Here is a 15916-nt window from a genome sequence, read left to right on the forward strand (position 1 = left end):
ATTAAGATTGCTTGACCAAGAATCCCAAAACAAAACAGAATGCAATTGCAAGTTGCTCCCATATACTGGAAAACAAAACTATGGAGGAAAGACCCCAGCTTGGAAACCCTGAAATCTGGGGACCTTCTTTCAGAAATTTCTGCTTCAGTGCGCTGGGAACTGAATGAGACTGGAGCTCTGCTGTGGTTGTCACTTCCGCGTGTGCAAAGCCCATTGTACATGCCATTTCTGACCTGGTCGTACCACTTTACTGCTACGTGCAGACAAACCCATCACATATTGAAGACTGCACCTTAAATGCTCGTAACTCTCTTTGACTTCAGCAGCAGATGAGGGGCAGACCCTGCTGGGGCATTTTAACGCTATCAGCACTTCAGCTACACAGAGACCACCCAAGCCACCCAGTAAACAATCCCAGAAACTCTAGGAACAAATGAATTTAAAACTAAACAAACAATTAACCAAAGTAAGCAAAATGGCAAAATATTCTTCATCTCAGAGCACAGGCTAAGCCTCAGGACCAAACCTAGGTAAGAACTGTGGACTTGATTCTGCTCTTCACTGCAGTTCTTCACAGTGTATGTGCAAAATGCCTCTTGGACATTCTTTATAGCCCTTCACACTCCAAATATAATCTGCTTGCTTTTCAGAGTACTTTTCAGAGCCCGCAGAGTACAAAATGATTTTAGCATACAGCATTTTAAATTCTTAGGAATTAGTTACTTCACTGTGTGAAAAGCCCAAGTTTTAGTCAGTTTTACAATTTAAAATGACAAGGTAAATATTTCCATTATTCTTATTAATGTTTTTTTTCCAAGCTTTGGCCAAATTAGTCACAAAATAAGATTTCTGCCTTCAGTGGAGCTCAGACTCAAGGAGGACTCCTGATTCACTGCTGCTAACCATTGCTTATAATAGCAACATGTTCTCCCATTTCTTTGTTCTTATCTTCCTTTCACAATTGAGTTACATCTTGGTAAATGGACTAGAAGATAGAAAGGAATGAATAAACTCCATGTAAAATTTTCTTTTAATTTTTTTGTAGCTTATGAAATATATGTAAAACTCTGTGTAGCCTGGTATCAATTATTCACATAAACTGCACTTTGACTTTCCTGGGAATTAAGGAGGCTGGTGTGGTTCTGAAAGTAGCCTGTTCATCACAAGAACTACACACAATCTCAGAACACCCAAAAGGTATTATTAGTGGGGTGGCAGCTGTTCTGACAGTGGGAATTGAAATTGGTGTACTCCAAATTTGGCTGTACTCAAAATTGTACTCAGAATTTATTTACATCCCATTAAAACAAATATTCATACAAATAAGTTTAAAAAAAACCCACATTTTTTTCTTTGCTTCTACACTTAGGAAGTGGCTTTTGAAAACAGCAAGTTGACCTGCAAAGGGATCTAGACAAGCACAATTTCAAACTAAACTAAATTCCACTTTTAACCTTGTTTACAAACATTCAGAGCATAAAAATTAAAAAGATATTACTATCAGCACTGTTACTGTGGCAGTCTAAAGGGTTGCTGATGTAAGATTAAAATAAATCACAAATGTTAAGTTTCTGCTCTACCCTAAAGTTGATCTGAAGCAATTTTGCTGTCTCAAAGCCTAAAAAATAAATGGAATTTATGAAAAATAACTGCACTCCCCAAAGGACAATAACTGTCTCTTCTTTCAGTCTAAGCCCACTCTTCTTAAATTATGGACGTATTAGATAAATACAGAATATTTAACACAATAAAATCACAGAAAAGATTAAGTTGGAAGGCTAGCCCAACCTCTTGCTCCAAGGAGGGATAATTTCAAAGACAGACTAGGCTGCCCAAGGCTCTGCCAGGCTGAGTTCTGAGAACCTCCAGGCATGAAGATTCACCAACTTCTCTGGGCAAACTTTCACTGCTTAACCACTCCTGTTTTGAGGAATTTCTTCTTCATATGCAATTTTTATTTCCTTTCCAGCAGCTGGTGATGATTGCCTCTTGTCATTTTATTGTGTACCTCTGAGAAGCCTCATAGTTCTGCTTTTGTTCTGGGAAAATCAGGCAGACCCCTCCTCACCCACACTGATTTTGCAAGGTGAACACCACAGGTGATTCCCTCCATCTCATACGCTCTGTGCTCCAGTCTCCCAGCCCTCTCAATAGCTCTCCTCTGGGCTTCCTCTAGTTTGCCAGCCTCTCTCTTGCACTGGGGACCCAAGACTGGACACACAGCAATGGCCTCACAGCAGCTGAGCAGGGGGAAGTCGTCACCTCCCTGGTTGCAAAGGGCATTAAAACACACCATCCTTTCAACTTCCACTCCTTTGGCTCAGCAAGACCCCTAAGCAGCAGTACTGCCGGCCAGGTTATGAAATATCCCCTTGTGTCTTCTATGTGCACTCTTCCCAACTATCAAAGATTTTGTGTGTTTGTGTGGCAAAGGTAAGTCTCAATGCAATGTACAGAATACGTACTTTTGGCTGAAGTGAAAGATGGAAAAATTACTGACTTCCAAGAGGGACTGTGTCACAATGAGCTGTGGTCAATCTCTTATTTGTTTTAAAAAAAAAAAACCAAAACAACAAAAAAAAAACCCAGAAAACATCCAAAATATTTTTTGCTGATCAGTATTGTTCTTACGGGGTTTTGCTTTGATGCCTCTGCTCAACATTATGCTAATGGTAATCAGTTTAAATCCTGCATTTTGAGGAAAGTTGGGACTGCTTAATTATCTTATAAGACCCAATCTAAGTCTACTGAAATTAATGGGTTGTTTTTTTAGATCAGGTCTGGAATGTTAATCACAGTTGCTATACTAGTCCATTTAATCCTCCAAATAGAGACTGCATCAGGACCTAAGAAACTGTGAAAGGACAGATTATGAGAAAAACGTATTGTTGAGAAAGTTACCTAAGTGAGGCTTGACCTTGTCTCCTTTGATATTGATGGATAAAGAAAAAATCATTCCAATAGGTTAAATACTAACTTTGGCCTAATTTATCCATGATTTATCACCCACTGCATGATCCAAGATGAAGTTCTCCCTCAGAAATGTGTGGAAGGAAATAACTAGGTCATGATACATGCTCTTATGAAGGGGCTACAGATTAGCAGCTGAATGGAGAGAGACCAGAAAGCACAGACTTTGTGTCAACTGAGAATTCAGAGGAATTTCTGGCCCCTGTCCCATGACTCTGCAGCATCACACAGAGCGGATCCCTGTCAGTACTACCAGGCCACCCTCCTTGCTGGAGCACAGCTTCCTATTTGGCCAGTTTGTATTTGCAGAGTCTTATAAATTTTGGGTTCCCTTTACAGCCCTGCCACCAACTATGTGAGTTTTGGCAAACAAACAGTGTCAGAGTCACTTGTGCTTGAAGGCAGTTTCTAATTAAATTTCAGGTTCTTGTATTTTCTTGCAAAAACTGCAGGGAAATGTTTATTTATGGGGGAAAAGGAAAAAAAAAAAAAAGGAAAGGAAATATGCTGGAAAAAAAACCCTAAACCCAAGGTATAACTCCAGTGAAGGTTAGCATTAGTTGAACATCTATATGCATGCACACATCCACAAACCAATCTCCAAAGTTCACTGAATACAATCCTTCTCCACCTGGCCTTCAGGGGCTTGAATTCCTCCCTTTTATGAGTTTCCCATTTCATGACCTGCATGTCATTTTTCTAGATCAATATATAGTAACATTTTAAACACTTCATATGCTATCAGAACGACAAAATAAACCAGACTGTAACTAAATTATTTCAGACTTCTTAGAGAAATCAACTCCGGAGGGCAGCGGTCTTTTGCAAGAAATGCAACTACAAGTTCAAACAGAAAAGTGACCTTTGCCTGTTGCTACAAGTATGTCACTGGAGGGGATTTGGCAGTGAGCTTTTCACTGGGAGGAGTCGTTTGGCATTCATACTGGTTTATGAAAGAGCAGAAGAAAGCAGAAGTTGGTTTTCTTAAATGATTCCCTACAAGAAGGACATGCAACATGTTTTCCAACAGCTGACTGCAAATAAATGTTTTACCTCTGTGGAGCACTGTCAGATTCCATGCTATTGCAGTAGGCATTCTTTAAAGGACATGTCTCTGTGCCATGCATCGCATCTGCCTCAGCTGACTCCATGTAGCCATTGACCATCTTGATGTCTTTCAACTTCATACTGTCATTTTGTGAATCCAAAGATACAATGTCAGATGGGGAACTCACAACACCCGAATCTTCGGTGGTGTCCTCAGATGCAAAACAGCTGCTTTCTGATGCTGTTTCTTCCACCTCTGATAGCTCCAGAACCGTGTCATCCACTACATAAACATTATCATGTGCAGGCAGCAGGCCCTCTAAATGAAATATAGCAAGGAAAGTTAGCTGCAAGTCATCAGCACATAAATCAAACACAGAGACCTATTCCTTTGTAACTGGAAAAAACACATGAAATACATTAGAAATAGTAGGATGGAGCTTAATATTTGTATAGAGGATAATGATGATGTGAAAAGGTGGTTTGCTATGTCTGTCCTGAGGAGTTTGGGTTTTATAACTTTCATAGTAAATCAGTTTCCCTACTTCTATGAAGAAACAACTTTCCAGGGGCAGCTTCTTGGGCAATTAGACCAAGGTTTAACAGATGTGGTGTAAGAAATCATTCCCATTATCGCATCTGACACCATCATCTCATTATTCCTTTCCCATGCTGACAAACAAATCATGACATTTCCAATAATAAATCTATACATGAGTAAAAATCTGCAGCATTTCCCAGTCAGGACACTGAACTGGTAAACTAGATCTACTGTTGGCACAGTGGGTGTAACTTTATTTTACTGCCCTTCTATTTCCTATCCATTAAGTGGGAGAATAACAAACATCTTAAAGCATACAAAATCTACTAATAAGAGTACAGAAAAGTATACACTGAGATGCTTAAAGCAGAACCTTTTCCAAGGTTAAGTCCTTTATAAAGGAGATCATTGCATGTTTATTAAAAGTTGCAAATCTTGAGAGAAGATTAGACATAGTACAATTTTTTGTTCTGTTTTAGTTTGTTTAGTCTGTTTTGGTTCCTATGAGATACTTGAGGTTTTGTTTGTTTTGGAGTGGATATTTTGATAAAAAAATACAATTTTGTTATTTTCTTTAAGAAATGTACAACTCTGGACTCCATCCTGCAAAATATGCCTTTAAGGGGGAACTCCCAACAAGATCAATAATTTCCACTGAGTGACCAAAGACAGAATCAAGCCCAAGCACACTTCTTTTGATCAGAAGAAATCAATACAGACTAATCTAAATGTTTAATTGGGAATTACAAGCGTGCTCCATTATCTTCTATCTCAGCATGCAAAAGGAAGATTAAACAATAGTTTATGGCCTGATCCTGCAGACACTTGGGGCACCTGTTAATTATATGAAAAGTCCCAGGTCTACAAGCATGACTAAGTTTAAACATACTACTTCCCTGTTTTGTAGGGTCAGAATCTTTTTGAAACATACATGAAACATGCATGAAAACAACTTTGTCAAAAAATGTCATAGAAATAATCTTGTAAGGGTGTAGCTTAGCAGTGAAGCTTTGAGTAAAACTAAAATAAAAATCAAACCAACATTCTCCTTGGCTGAGGTTACAAGATGCCATTAAGCACTGAAATTGATTTCTGACAGCAGAAGCAATAAAATTCAGAGGGTTACAAATCATGATTAAAATTGTAAGTGCTGTCAAGCATCAATATTAATGATGGAAGATGATCCAAAGACTCTATGGTGACTTTGGAAGTAATGTTATTTGATTTCTTTGACCTTATTTTCTGTAACATTAGCTTTGGGTTCCAGATTTAATCCAGATCATTCCATCTAAAAATGGCAATTAGAGGAACTAAGTATGTGCCACTGAATGGATTAGAGTATGTTCATGCCAGAAATACAGTTTGGAAAACACCAACATCAAGGGGAAATACGAACAATTTGACATTAAACACCAAATAATAAAACTCCAGAAAAATAGAAAGTAAACGAACAGGCAAGAGTACATGGCCTGCTAGGCTTTCAAACACAAAAAGCCCCAGTAACAATCCCACCATCAAAGCATTAGTAAAAGCTACAACGAGTTAAAGCCAGAGCAAAGCAGGATAGTAAAGACATCAGCTGAAAGAATGGAAGCCGAAGAGTGGAAACACACAGCAAGGTTTTGAAGTAATGCACAATGCAGTACACTTTGATGCAGAGAGACTTTTGTAACACAGGCCACATCTGTTGTCACCAGGATGCCATAAATGACCTCCACCCTATAGTTGGAACAGCAATTTATAACAAAGTGCCTACTTCCAGTTCGTGAGATGAGGATGGCAGGCTTTTCCTTCTTTGCTCTCTCTCTCTCGTTTCCTCATCCTCTTCTCGCCTGCCTGCAACTGTTTCCTGCATCTCTCAGCTCAAGGATTTAGATCCACTTGGTCCCACAGCCCTACTTGCCTACTGCAGGAACAACACTAAATTCTTTCCTGCTGTGATTCAGCAAGCTGCCCTACAGCAGGTCTGTCCCCCAGACCATTCTTCCTACATGTTGACAAACAAAAAGAAAACCAATTCTCTTACTATCAGGGTCCATGTGCAAACTGATCCCTATCTGTTACATCTGGATCTCAGCAGCTGAATCATCCAGTCCAGTGTAAGAACCTCCACATTCAACAGTGGTTTTATCCCGAAGCACAGAACTACAGAAATACCTCTCTCTATTCAGTAATTAAATTCCCTGTGCCCAAGCAAAACCAAAATTTCCCCCTTTCTTCAAGCCTATCCGTTTGTCAAAGTGCTTCCATAATCTTTTCATCGAGAAGATCCATTAATTTTTAACACAGTTAACACATGGCACTGAACAGAGTTGCTGGCTGAGGCAAACCCTGCTGATTGCCACTACTACTTGTCTGAACATGAAAGCACGCACATAAAAACACAACTGCTATGGTTCTGTGTCATGCTAACAATCTTGTTTCAGCTAAGAACATCACTAAAAGACCCCTGTTTTAAAGTAGAGCCATCCTTGAATGGATCAAGTAAGAATCTATTTTTCCTTCTACATGCTTGATTAAGAATTCACTGGTGCAAACTGAAGAGGGATGGGCATTACTGGGTAATGACATATGACATGAAAAACACCTACCTCAACTTTACTGAGTGTTCTTGCCTCCAGGAGTCAGAACATACCTTTTATAACTTCCTAATTCTACACGGAGAACTGGGTAGTAGAACACGCAGTAGTAGATGTGATTCTGCCTTGTGATTTTTATGTATTTTTTATCAGATCACACATGCAGAACACCCCCACACACTAAGCACAGCATGATCACTATAGCAGCTCCTGCGGTTATTTGTTGGTTGAATAAAGACAAATGTCAACACTTGTTTCTCTATTTTGTTATGACACAAAGAAGATTTCAATATGGACTCTGATCTTCAAGACCTCATGTAGATACATCCAGGTTTAAGACAGAATATTCAGCAAGTACTTCAGGACTGGCCACACAAGTAACAATTGCTGCAGATAACATATTACTGAAACACTGCTGTACCTCGTAAGACTGACCTTCCAAGTATGTAAAAATGCTATGTTTTTTTTTCAGTAACATGTGTCCCCGTTCACTGGCTTCAAGTGGGGTGTGATATTGAAGGGGGTGTAGAACTTGCCCTGCGGTCTCCAAGTCATACTGGAATCTCTGTGGGACATCTCACCCAGAAGTGAAATTGAAGAGTGTCTCTCAATGCCCTACATTGCCACTTATCTACCTCCTGCTCCAGGCTGCAGACTCTGCAAAGCCCAAATGAAAGCCATACAGGGATTTCCTCTGCTTAGCAGCAGCAGCACTGTCACTGCACAATTAGGTCAACCACAAGTTACGAAGGCTTTCTTGCAGGGGGACTGGGATGGCTGATTGCAAGAATGTTGCCCATAATCATCAAGAGGGAAAGAGGGGAGTAGCTCATCAGTAAAGAATGTGAGCTTCTTGTTTAACACAAAAGAGATCTTGTCGCTTTAATCTCAATAGGCTGTAACTAATTAGGAAAACACTGAACTCTGAGTTTAGAGGAGTCATATCTGCACTAGTGCAGTTTGATATCACATATATGTACACATTACTCATATAGAATGCCAATGATGGGGAGATAGATAAACCTCACCTGGTTTAAATGCTTATCAGCACTTTCAGAAATGAAGATTTAATTCAACTACTGTAAGCAGCATACTCATTTGGATTACTACTACCAACAACTTTGAACGAGATCAGAATCAGACCTAAGTATTCAAAAGACATATATCCTACCCAGACTTACAAAATCAGTCACCAAACCCCAAGCCATCACTCCTTCCAAGTCCAATGGGCACAGGGCGTAAGTCTTGTCAGACTGTAACTGTTTGCTGTGACCTTCTGTTTTTACAGCACTGCTTGTGGTTTACTGTCACATTCAATAATGAACAGGAGCTGTGTATCCAAGAGCATTTTTAAAGAAGTAACTCTTTATTTAACCCCTACATGTTGATGTGACTAATCTGAACCTTACAATGGTTTTAGAGATGCAGAGTGCTGAATTCAGAATTCCTCTGAGTTCTTGCTAAGAGGTTGGTAATTATTTTCTAATTTCTTTCATCACTTGTTCCACTGCCAAAAAAACTTTCTTTTCATGGACCAAAATTGCTTTGCTGCAGTTTGAATGGTCTATCACAATGCAGATGTAAAAAAAAAAAAAAAAAAAAAAAATTAAAAAGCTTCATGATGTTAAAGAATATTCTTATAATGATCCCAAAGTTACAACATAATTATTTCACTAAAAGTAGTTAAATCTTCTAGCAAGAAAAATAAATGCTGCTTTAATTATTTGTACTGGCAGCAAAAAGGTAGACCATCACAAAGGAAGTGTACATTTTTTCATGCACTTGGAAGGCGGCTGGTGGAAGAAATGGGAAAAAGATATCATTTATTATGGCAGTGATCAACAGAGATTAACAGAGACAACACAGGATTAGTTTAAGAGTTTCCGCACAGATACAATGTGTGCTGCTAATATTTTACTCATTTTGCTCATTGAACAAAAACATGTACATAGATAAAGGTATTAAAAACCATTCAGTGAGCAGCTGAAGCACAAGATGGAATACAGAATCGGGGGACTTCTATGTATTGCAGTTAAGACACTCCTAATTCAAATATAATTCTTAGCATATTTGAGCCTACATCCATCCTTTCATTTTTTTTAAATTAACAGAAACAAAAAGAAAACAAAATGACCACTCATATATTAACTATAGCATAGGGAATGTGGGAACAGATCAGGCTCCAAGGCACTCCTCTCCCAACTCCTGTAACTGCCTTGCAGAAACTGAAGGCGAGGCCAGGAACTGCTGAGGTGAGGAACCATGCTCCGCAGCTTCAGCACTCCTCCAAAATGAGGATGTAGAGCAGATTAATGTTGGCTCAGCTCATTTAGGTCACAGAATCACAGAATAATTTAATTTGGCAAGAACCACTGGAGGTCACCTAGCTCAACGTCCTCCTCAAAGCAAGGCTAACTTCCATATTAGATGAGGTTGCTCAGGGCCTTGAGCATCTGAGTTTTGAGAACCTCCAAGCACCAGGACTCCACAACCTCTCTGGGAAATGCTTAATGCTTCTTCCCATAAAGAACATTTTTTTTTATGCCAGATGGAAAATTTTCCAGCTGCAACTTGTCACTGTTGCAGTCTTATCCTTCTGCAGTGAATCTCAGCAGTAGAGTCTGGCTCCCTCTTCCTTTTCTGTCAGATGCAAAACAGAATTCAAATTCTTCTTACCCTTTTCTTCTGCAGGCTGAACAAGCCCTGTTGCCTCAACACCTCCATGCACCTCTTCAATGCATTCTGCTAGACTCTGCTGCACCTACTCTAGTTTGTCACTATCTTGTTCCACAGAACTCAAAACTGAACCTACTTTTGGACAGTGGACACTGATGTGGCTTTGCGGCAGCCAAATAAAGGGGAGTAATAATTTCCCCTGATCTGTTGGCTATGCTCTTGCTAGTGCAACCCAGTCTGTGGTTAGTGCTTCATCACTGTAAGGGCACAATGCTGACTCACAGAGTTCTGCCTGTGACTCCCATAATAGTTATTTTCAGTCTCCTTCCTAGCCTTACGCCCCTTGCTCATGTTTTCCAACAGGTTGTTTAATTGCAGTGATTATTGCTGCTCAAAACCTGCAAAGAGAATGAAATCCACTCCTTGACAAGCTAGCCAATAACAAAAAATAAGACTCACAAAAGACGTGCCTCATTTAGACCTATCATCAGAAAAATGGAACATGGAGTATTATTAGATACACTTTGTGAAACTGCAGCATTTCCGATTATAGAACCACAGAATCATAGACTGGTTTGGGCTGGAAGGGACCTTAAAGAAGATACAGTTCCAACTCCCCTGCCACGGGCAGGGACAGCTCCCACTAGACCAGGTTGCTCTAAGCCCCACCAACCTCGCCTTGAACACTGCCAGGGATGGGGCAGCCATAACTTCTCTGGGCAACCTGTGCCAGGGTCTCAGAACTCTCACAGGGAAGAATTTTTTTCCTAACGCCTAACATAGATCTCCCCTCTGTCGATTTAAAGCCATTGCCCCTTGTCCTGTCACCACATACCCTTGAAAAAAGTCCCTCACCATATTTCCTGTAGGCCTCCTTTAGGTACTAGAAGGCTGCTATAAGGTCTCCCCTGAGCCTTCTCTTCTCCAGGCTGAACAAGCCCAGCTTTCTCAGCCTGTCTCCATAGGAGACGCGCTTCAGGCCTCTGATCATCTTCATGGCTTCCTCTGGACTCGCTCAAGCAGGTCCACATCCCTCTTATGTTGAGGACACCAGAACTGTACACAGTACTCCAAATGGGGTCTCATAAGAGCAGAATAGAGGGGCAGAATCCTTCCTTTGACCTGATGGTCATGTTCCTTTTGATGCAGCCCAGTATACAGTTGGCTTTCTGGGCTGCGAGTGCACGCTGCGGCTCATGTTGAGCTTTTTGTCAATCATTTGATCCCAGGCTAATCACATTTGATCCCAAGCTAATCACAGCTAACCTAGCTACCTACATCTACTCTCCTATATTTGAAAAATAAATGCGATGTGGACTCACTTAGGCTGCCTTATGAATTTGAGGTAGTTAAGCAAGCACTTTTCTTGAGGTTTAACCTCTCTGCTGTTAGTTCATATCACAACACAAAAGTATTGTAACTTTTACAAAAGCTTTTTTGGCAATGGTGTTTCTTATACCAGAGGCAAGACAAAATAGGATCAAGCCAGGGAGTGGGAACTGAAAATACTACTAGTTTCTCCATTTTTTTTCCCATGTACAAGTAACTGTAAAGGTCTGTGCACTAATGTTTGATTTTCCTTTCAAACCTATGCTGAAAATTATTGTGAAGTACCTCTCTTTCAAAACACCACTAAGGTAATAAGACTGTCTGCTGGCTCTTCAAAGACTCAGAGGAAACTTCCACTTCACATAAATGCCTGCTACCCTCTCCTATTTCAGACCTTTATTTTTACCACCTGCCAAAAAAGCAAATAAAAATTTCTGAACTAATGTAACACAGATTTTCAGAAAGGAGAAAATTAACATACTGGACTTTATTATCCCCATTCCTTTTCCACAATCCTTTCTTTAATGACTAAAAAAGCCTCTCTGATGTCTGCAAAGCCCATTTGACCTAGAATGCTGCTGCTATTGCTAAACTGCTTTTCATCCTCTCCTTTTTGGCACTCTCTTGAACCTACTAGTTCCTTGCTTTTATAAAAGTCTTGTTTGGCTGCTCTGACAACTCTACACCATAGCCAGTAACCAGCCTTCCTTATTCAAAGGGATCAGATGTCGCAAAAGCAACATAAAGAGCAAAATGCTCTTTGACAGGAAAAGGATCGTGTGTCAAAGTAGATCTTTCCTTGATTAACTGGAGAACATTGCCACTTGGCTTAGAGAAGGATTGATTTTAAAAAGTGAATCAGTAGTGTGAGTTGTTCATTTCCTTTCCTATACAATAAAGCATGATGGTGGGACTTTCACAGTTCCTGGTGTTCACTATCTGAGATTAACAGCAAGCTAGAATGACTCACAAGGTGCTGTCCTGGCTCTAGTCAGTCCTTTAATTAGGTGTGGGAAGAGGGGCATTGTGCCTAAACCCTGAAGTTCAAAAAGCAGACAATGTAGATTAGAGGAGCAGGATAACTTGGAAATATATTTAAGAGCACATAATAGATAGCTTCAGATTTGCACTTCATAAATCATCATGTGTAACATTGGTAACATGCAGTGATCAATAATGGGGCTCTTTGGAGGCTTTGTGGGAAAGGAAAATATAGATCTAAAACCAGGCACTGCCCAATATAATGAACTTGGTAAAGAAATAAACCACTTTCCACATTTTGCTGGGAACTACTAGTCTTAAGTGATAGATTTTGGCAATCAGCACCCTTCACAGAGGTGATCAGCTTCCATTCAAGCACACTGCAGAATCTAAACAAATGGACTGTGAAGGTGATTTTCATGAGCCACCTTAGAGAACACACTATAAAATTTCCTGAAAAGCGTATGTGGTGTAATGATTAAAACCAGAAATGATTAGTGCACCTATGCAATAAAACAATGTTTTATTAGGTGATTTTTAAGACCACAGAAAAAAGGCCATTTGCTCAACTTTTCTTTTTAAACTTCACCATCTTTATCCTCTGTGCAGTCTGTTCTACCAATTCATCCTCCTCAAGTTTGTCTGTTAACAGTTTCATAAAATCTCTACTACAGTTTTGTATTTCTAGCATAATCCAGAGAAAAACATAAAACACTTTTGTGTTGTAATTATACTTTCCTTCCCCAGAGACTAGCTGCCAGCAAACTCAGCAAAGAAGAGACAAACAAACCTCACCCTAAACCAAACACACACACTTTTGTGGGATTTAAGAACTCTTTCCATAGTACGGAGACACCATTCCGCTCACAGCTGTGTATTTATGTTTGATTAAAAATTGATTTAAAAGTCAGGAAGTGTGGAAAAGAATCAGGTCAATCTGTAATAAGCTATTACTGAAACCAGTAGGTATTATATAAAAAAAAAAAAAAAAGCTTTTAACAGTTGCTTTCTATTTATGGGGACAAAGTATACTTGCCTTGAGCATATGGCACTTCTGTTGAGAACTGCTGCACAAATATGAACATACAGTCTTAGTACCTTCCTAACAATGCAGACTTAGGCATTAATGGCAACATTTGGCAGTAATGGCAACAAATACTGGTTTTGCTTAATATGAAAAGCTAAGAGTGAACTCCAGGCTGGAGTGGTGGTTAATAAAATGGGATTTCATCATTCTTGCATATTTTTTTCTTATCCATTCTTGCACCACCTCAGTCCATTCAGATCTGTGATGCTGCCATTCGGTTCCCCCATACATCATTTTTCCTTACATCACCTTCTATCCCTGTGTAGGATAGTATCTGTAGAATCATCTGAAATCAAACAGAGCCCTGAGAAAATTAAATATTTCATGCACAAACCACCTGTCTAACTTACAATTAGGACCGCACAAAATAACTCCACTTAATTGGACATGCTTCAGCCAAACCACCAATAACATAAATACTTTCACAGAAGTTTTTCAGCAGCTAACTCCAAATTTAGATATGAGAACATCTTCATGCACCTCTGTGCTATAAAGACACAAAGGTGTACTCTGACCTCTTTTGATGCACATTAACTGACTCCTCTTGGACCTCCTGACCAATGGACCTGCTTCCCCCCCCAACAACAGGCTTTACAATACACTTAGGCTGGTGGTTTACTTTGGCAATTATATTTCCAAAAGTATTTTAACCCAAAAGACCATGCTTCTTTTCTGAGTTTAGCTATACATTTTACTGAACATTCACATTCAATTACTCTGCTATCACATTTCTCACAGCTGTAAGATGTCCAATGATGTCAATAAAAGTATATACCTGGAGCGACACTCCTTGGGAATACCTGAACACTTCTCATTATTATGACATTCTGCCTTCTGAAACTGCCCAGCAAAGAAAGAATTGTTCTTGCAGACAACAAAACTGAGGACCAGAGCACCTCCTGAAGATCTTGTGTGAGACAGGTACCCTTCAGAAGTGCATTGTACCATTTTGAAAGGACATTTCCTACGCGCTCTGAAGAGCAGACTTCCCTGGTGGGATGAAGGCAAATCAAGAGCAATGAGGCCAGGACAGTGCATGCCAAGCACATTTACCACCTAAAACACTGCCAGGCACTGTGGGCTATGCTAGCAACAAAGCACCATAAACACAGTGAAGAATCCCATTAATTAATCCCATTCCATACAATTGGTTGTATGGAAGGATGGTAAGAGACAGACTTCTCTTCTGCTAACACAGACCTAGCCAAGAAATCACTGCATCGGGCAAGAATCAACTGCAGGGTTATCAAGAACTCCACTGCTGGCTCTGGCCATGAGGTTATCTTTTTTAGCAGCGAGCACTAAAGCTCTCCCTGGGAGCCTGATAAGGAGGGGACTATTCAACAGGTACAGAACAAAGTGCTCACAGGAGAGCTCTGCTGTCATGCCACCACTCCTCTGATAGCAGAAGGACTAGATCAGATTATTTCAGATATATGCAGAGATGGAATACTTAAGTCAGAGCTGGATTTGGCCTGTTCTTTCCTAGTCCTCTTGTGAAGTCAATTATCTCATCAATCGTGATTTGCCCTGGGGCTCTCTTTCCCTATTAACTTGAAGAAATGCAAACATGCAAGAGTGGTAACTGGATGTTATGCTCTGTACTGATTTTCAGATAGTAAAATGTTAGAGTGTCATCTCTGGTGCTATGGTGAACAGTAGCCTGATGCAAGAAATGGGTCACCACCTGAACACCCACTTGGAATAAATTTTCCTCTTCCGTATTTTGTGCTGTTGGCATCAGATCCTGCTTACACTTCAGTAGCTGGGTTTTGCCACTGACTTCAATGGGAGCAGGACTGGACTGCTCACTGATTAAAATGCAAAGCTGCAGGTATCTCCTGCATGGGATGAATCCCCGCAGGGAAAATTTGTCTGCATTTTTATTCATCTGAAGCATTTTAAGGCTTTCATTTACACAGTTCATTCAATAATAATGTGCATGCTGTATAATGGGGTACCTGATTAAGCATGCTTAAGTGCTTTGTTGGATCAGGGCCATTTCTAGAATTTGAAGGTTCGGTATGATCATACCCTCAAAACAGACAAGCTAGTTCGGGGAATTTTTCACCTGAGTTAATGGGCTTAATTAGGATCAGCATAAAAGGTATTTTTTCCTACCAGAAATTTGGTAATGTCTTTGAGTTTCTTTCTTTTTAGCCTCAGTTCCTACAGAAATTAGATTTGAGAAGGTCACCCTATTGTAGGTTTGTAAGTCTATGAAAGCCTCCAGTAACTTTTAAACTGGCTGACAACTTCTGAATTAGTCTGGAAAGATACAGTCTAAAGTTCAGTCCCAAAAGTTTCAAAGGGCAGAACAAGGAGACTTTCTTCATATATGTGCTGACAGAAAAGCTCATTCTCTATTATCTACCAGGGATACCTGAGGGAAGGATGTTGTGAACAATAGCAAAGTTTCAAGAGGGTGGTGGGGTTTAGGTACCAGAGAACTGAGTTATTAAAGTAGAAGTCTAAAAGAAATGCTTAGGGAATTACTTGTTGGGGTCAGGGGAAGGTAGGAAGAAGAAAACAAAGAAGGGAAAAAAAAAAGGAAAAATTCCTAAAGTCTAACATCATTTTGGTTCTGAAAAGAAGATGTTGAAGTTTCTAGGAATTTCTCCCCCATCTATTTTTTTCCCTTTTTTTAATCTATTATTACCCTTTACTATCCTCTTTTCTTCGCCTTATTATCCCCCCCCCAAAAAA

General features: G+C 39.9%; 1 protein-coding gene across 9 annotated transcripts in view; it reads right to left on the bottom strand.

Annotated features, from left to right (window-relative positions):
* The window catches only part of COBL (cordon-bleu WH2 repeat protein), a 159206-nt gene that overhangs the window by 23651 nt on the left and 119639 nt on the right, over window positions 1-15916 (bottom strand). For 8 of the 9 annotated variants that reach the window (XM_062610926.1, XM_062610919.1, XM_062610920.1 and 5 more), the window contains one exon: window positions 4024-4336. In XM_062610926.1, coding sequence (XP_062466910.1) covers window positions 4024-4336 — 313 coding nt within the window. Of the gene's footprint in view, window positions 1-4023; window positions 4337-15916 lie in introns of those variants that run through there. The other variant, XM_062610929.1, reaches the window with a different exon arrangement.

Source organism: Pezoporus occidentalis, unplaced genomic scaffold (assembly GCF_034315485.1).
Source record: "Pezoporus occidentalis ecotype Australia unplaced genomic scaffold, CSIRO_AGI_Poc_V1 ctg15, whole genome shotgun sequence".
NCBI classification, from domain to species: domain Eukaryota; kingdom Metazoa; phylum Chordata; class Aves; order Psittaciformes; family Psittacidae; genus Pezoporus; species Pezoporus occidentalis.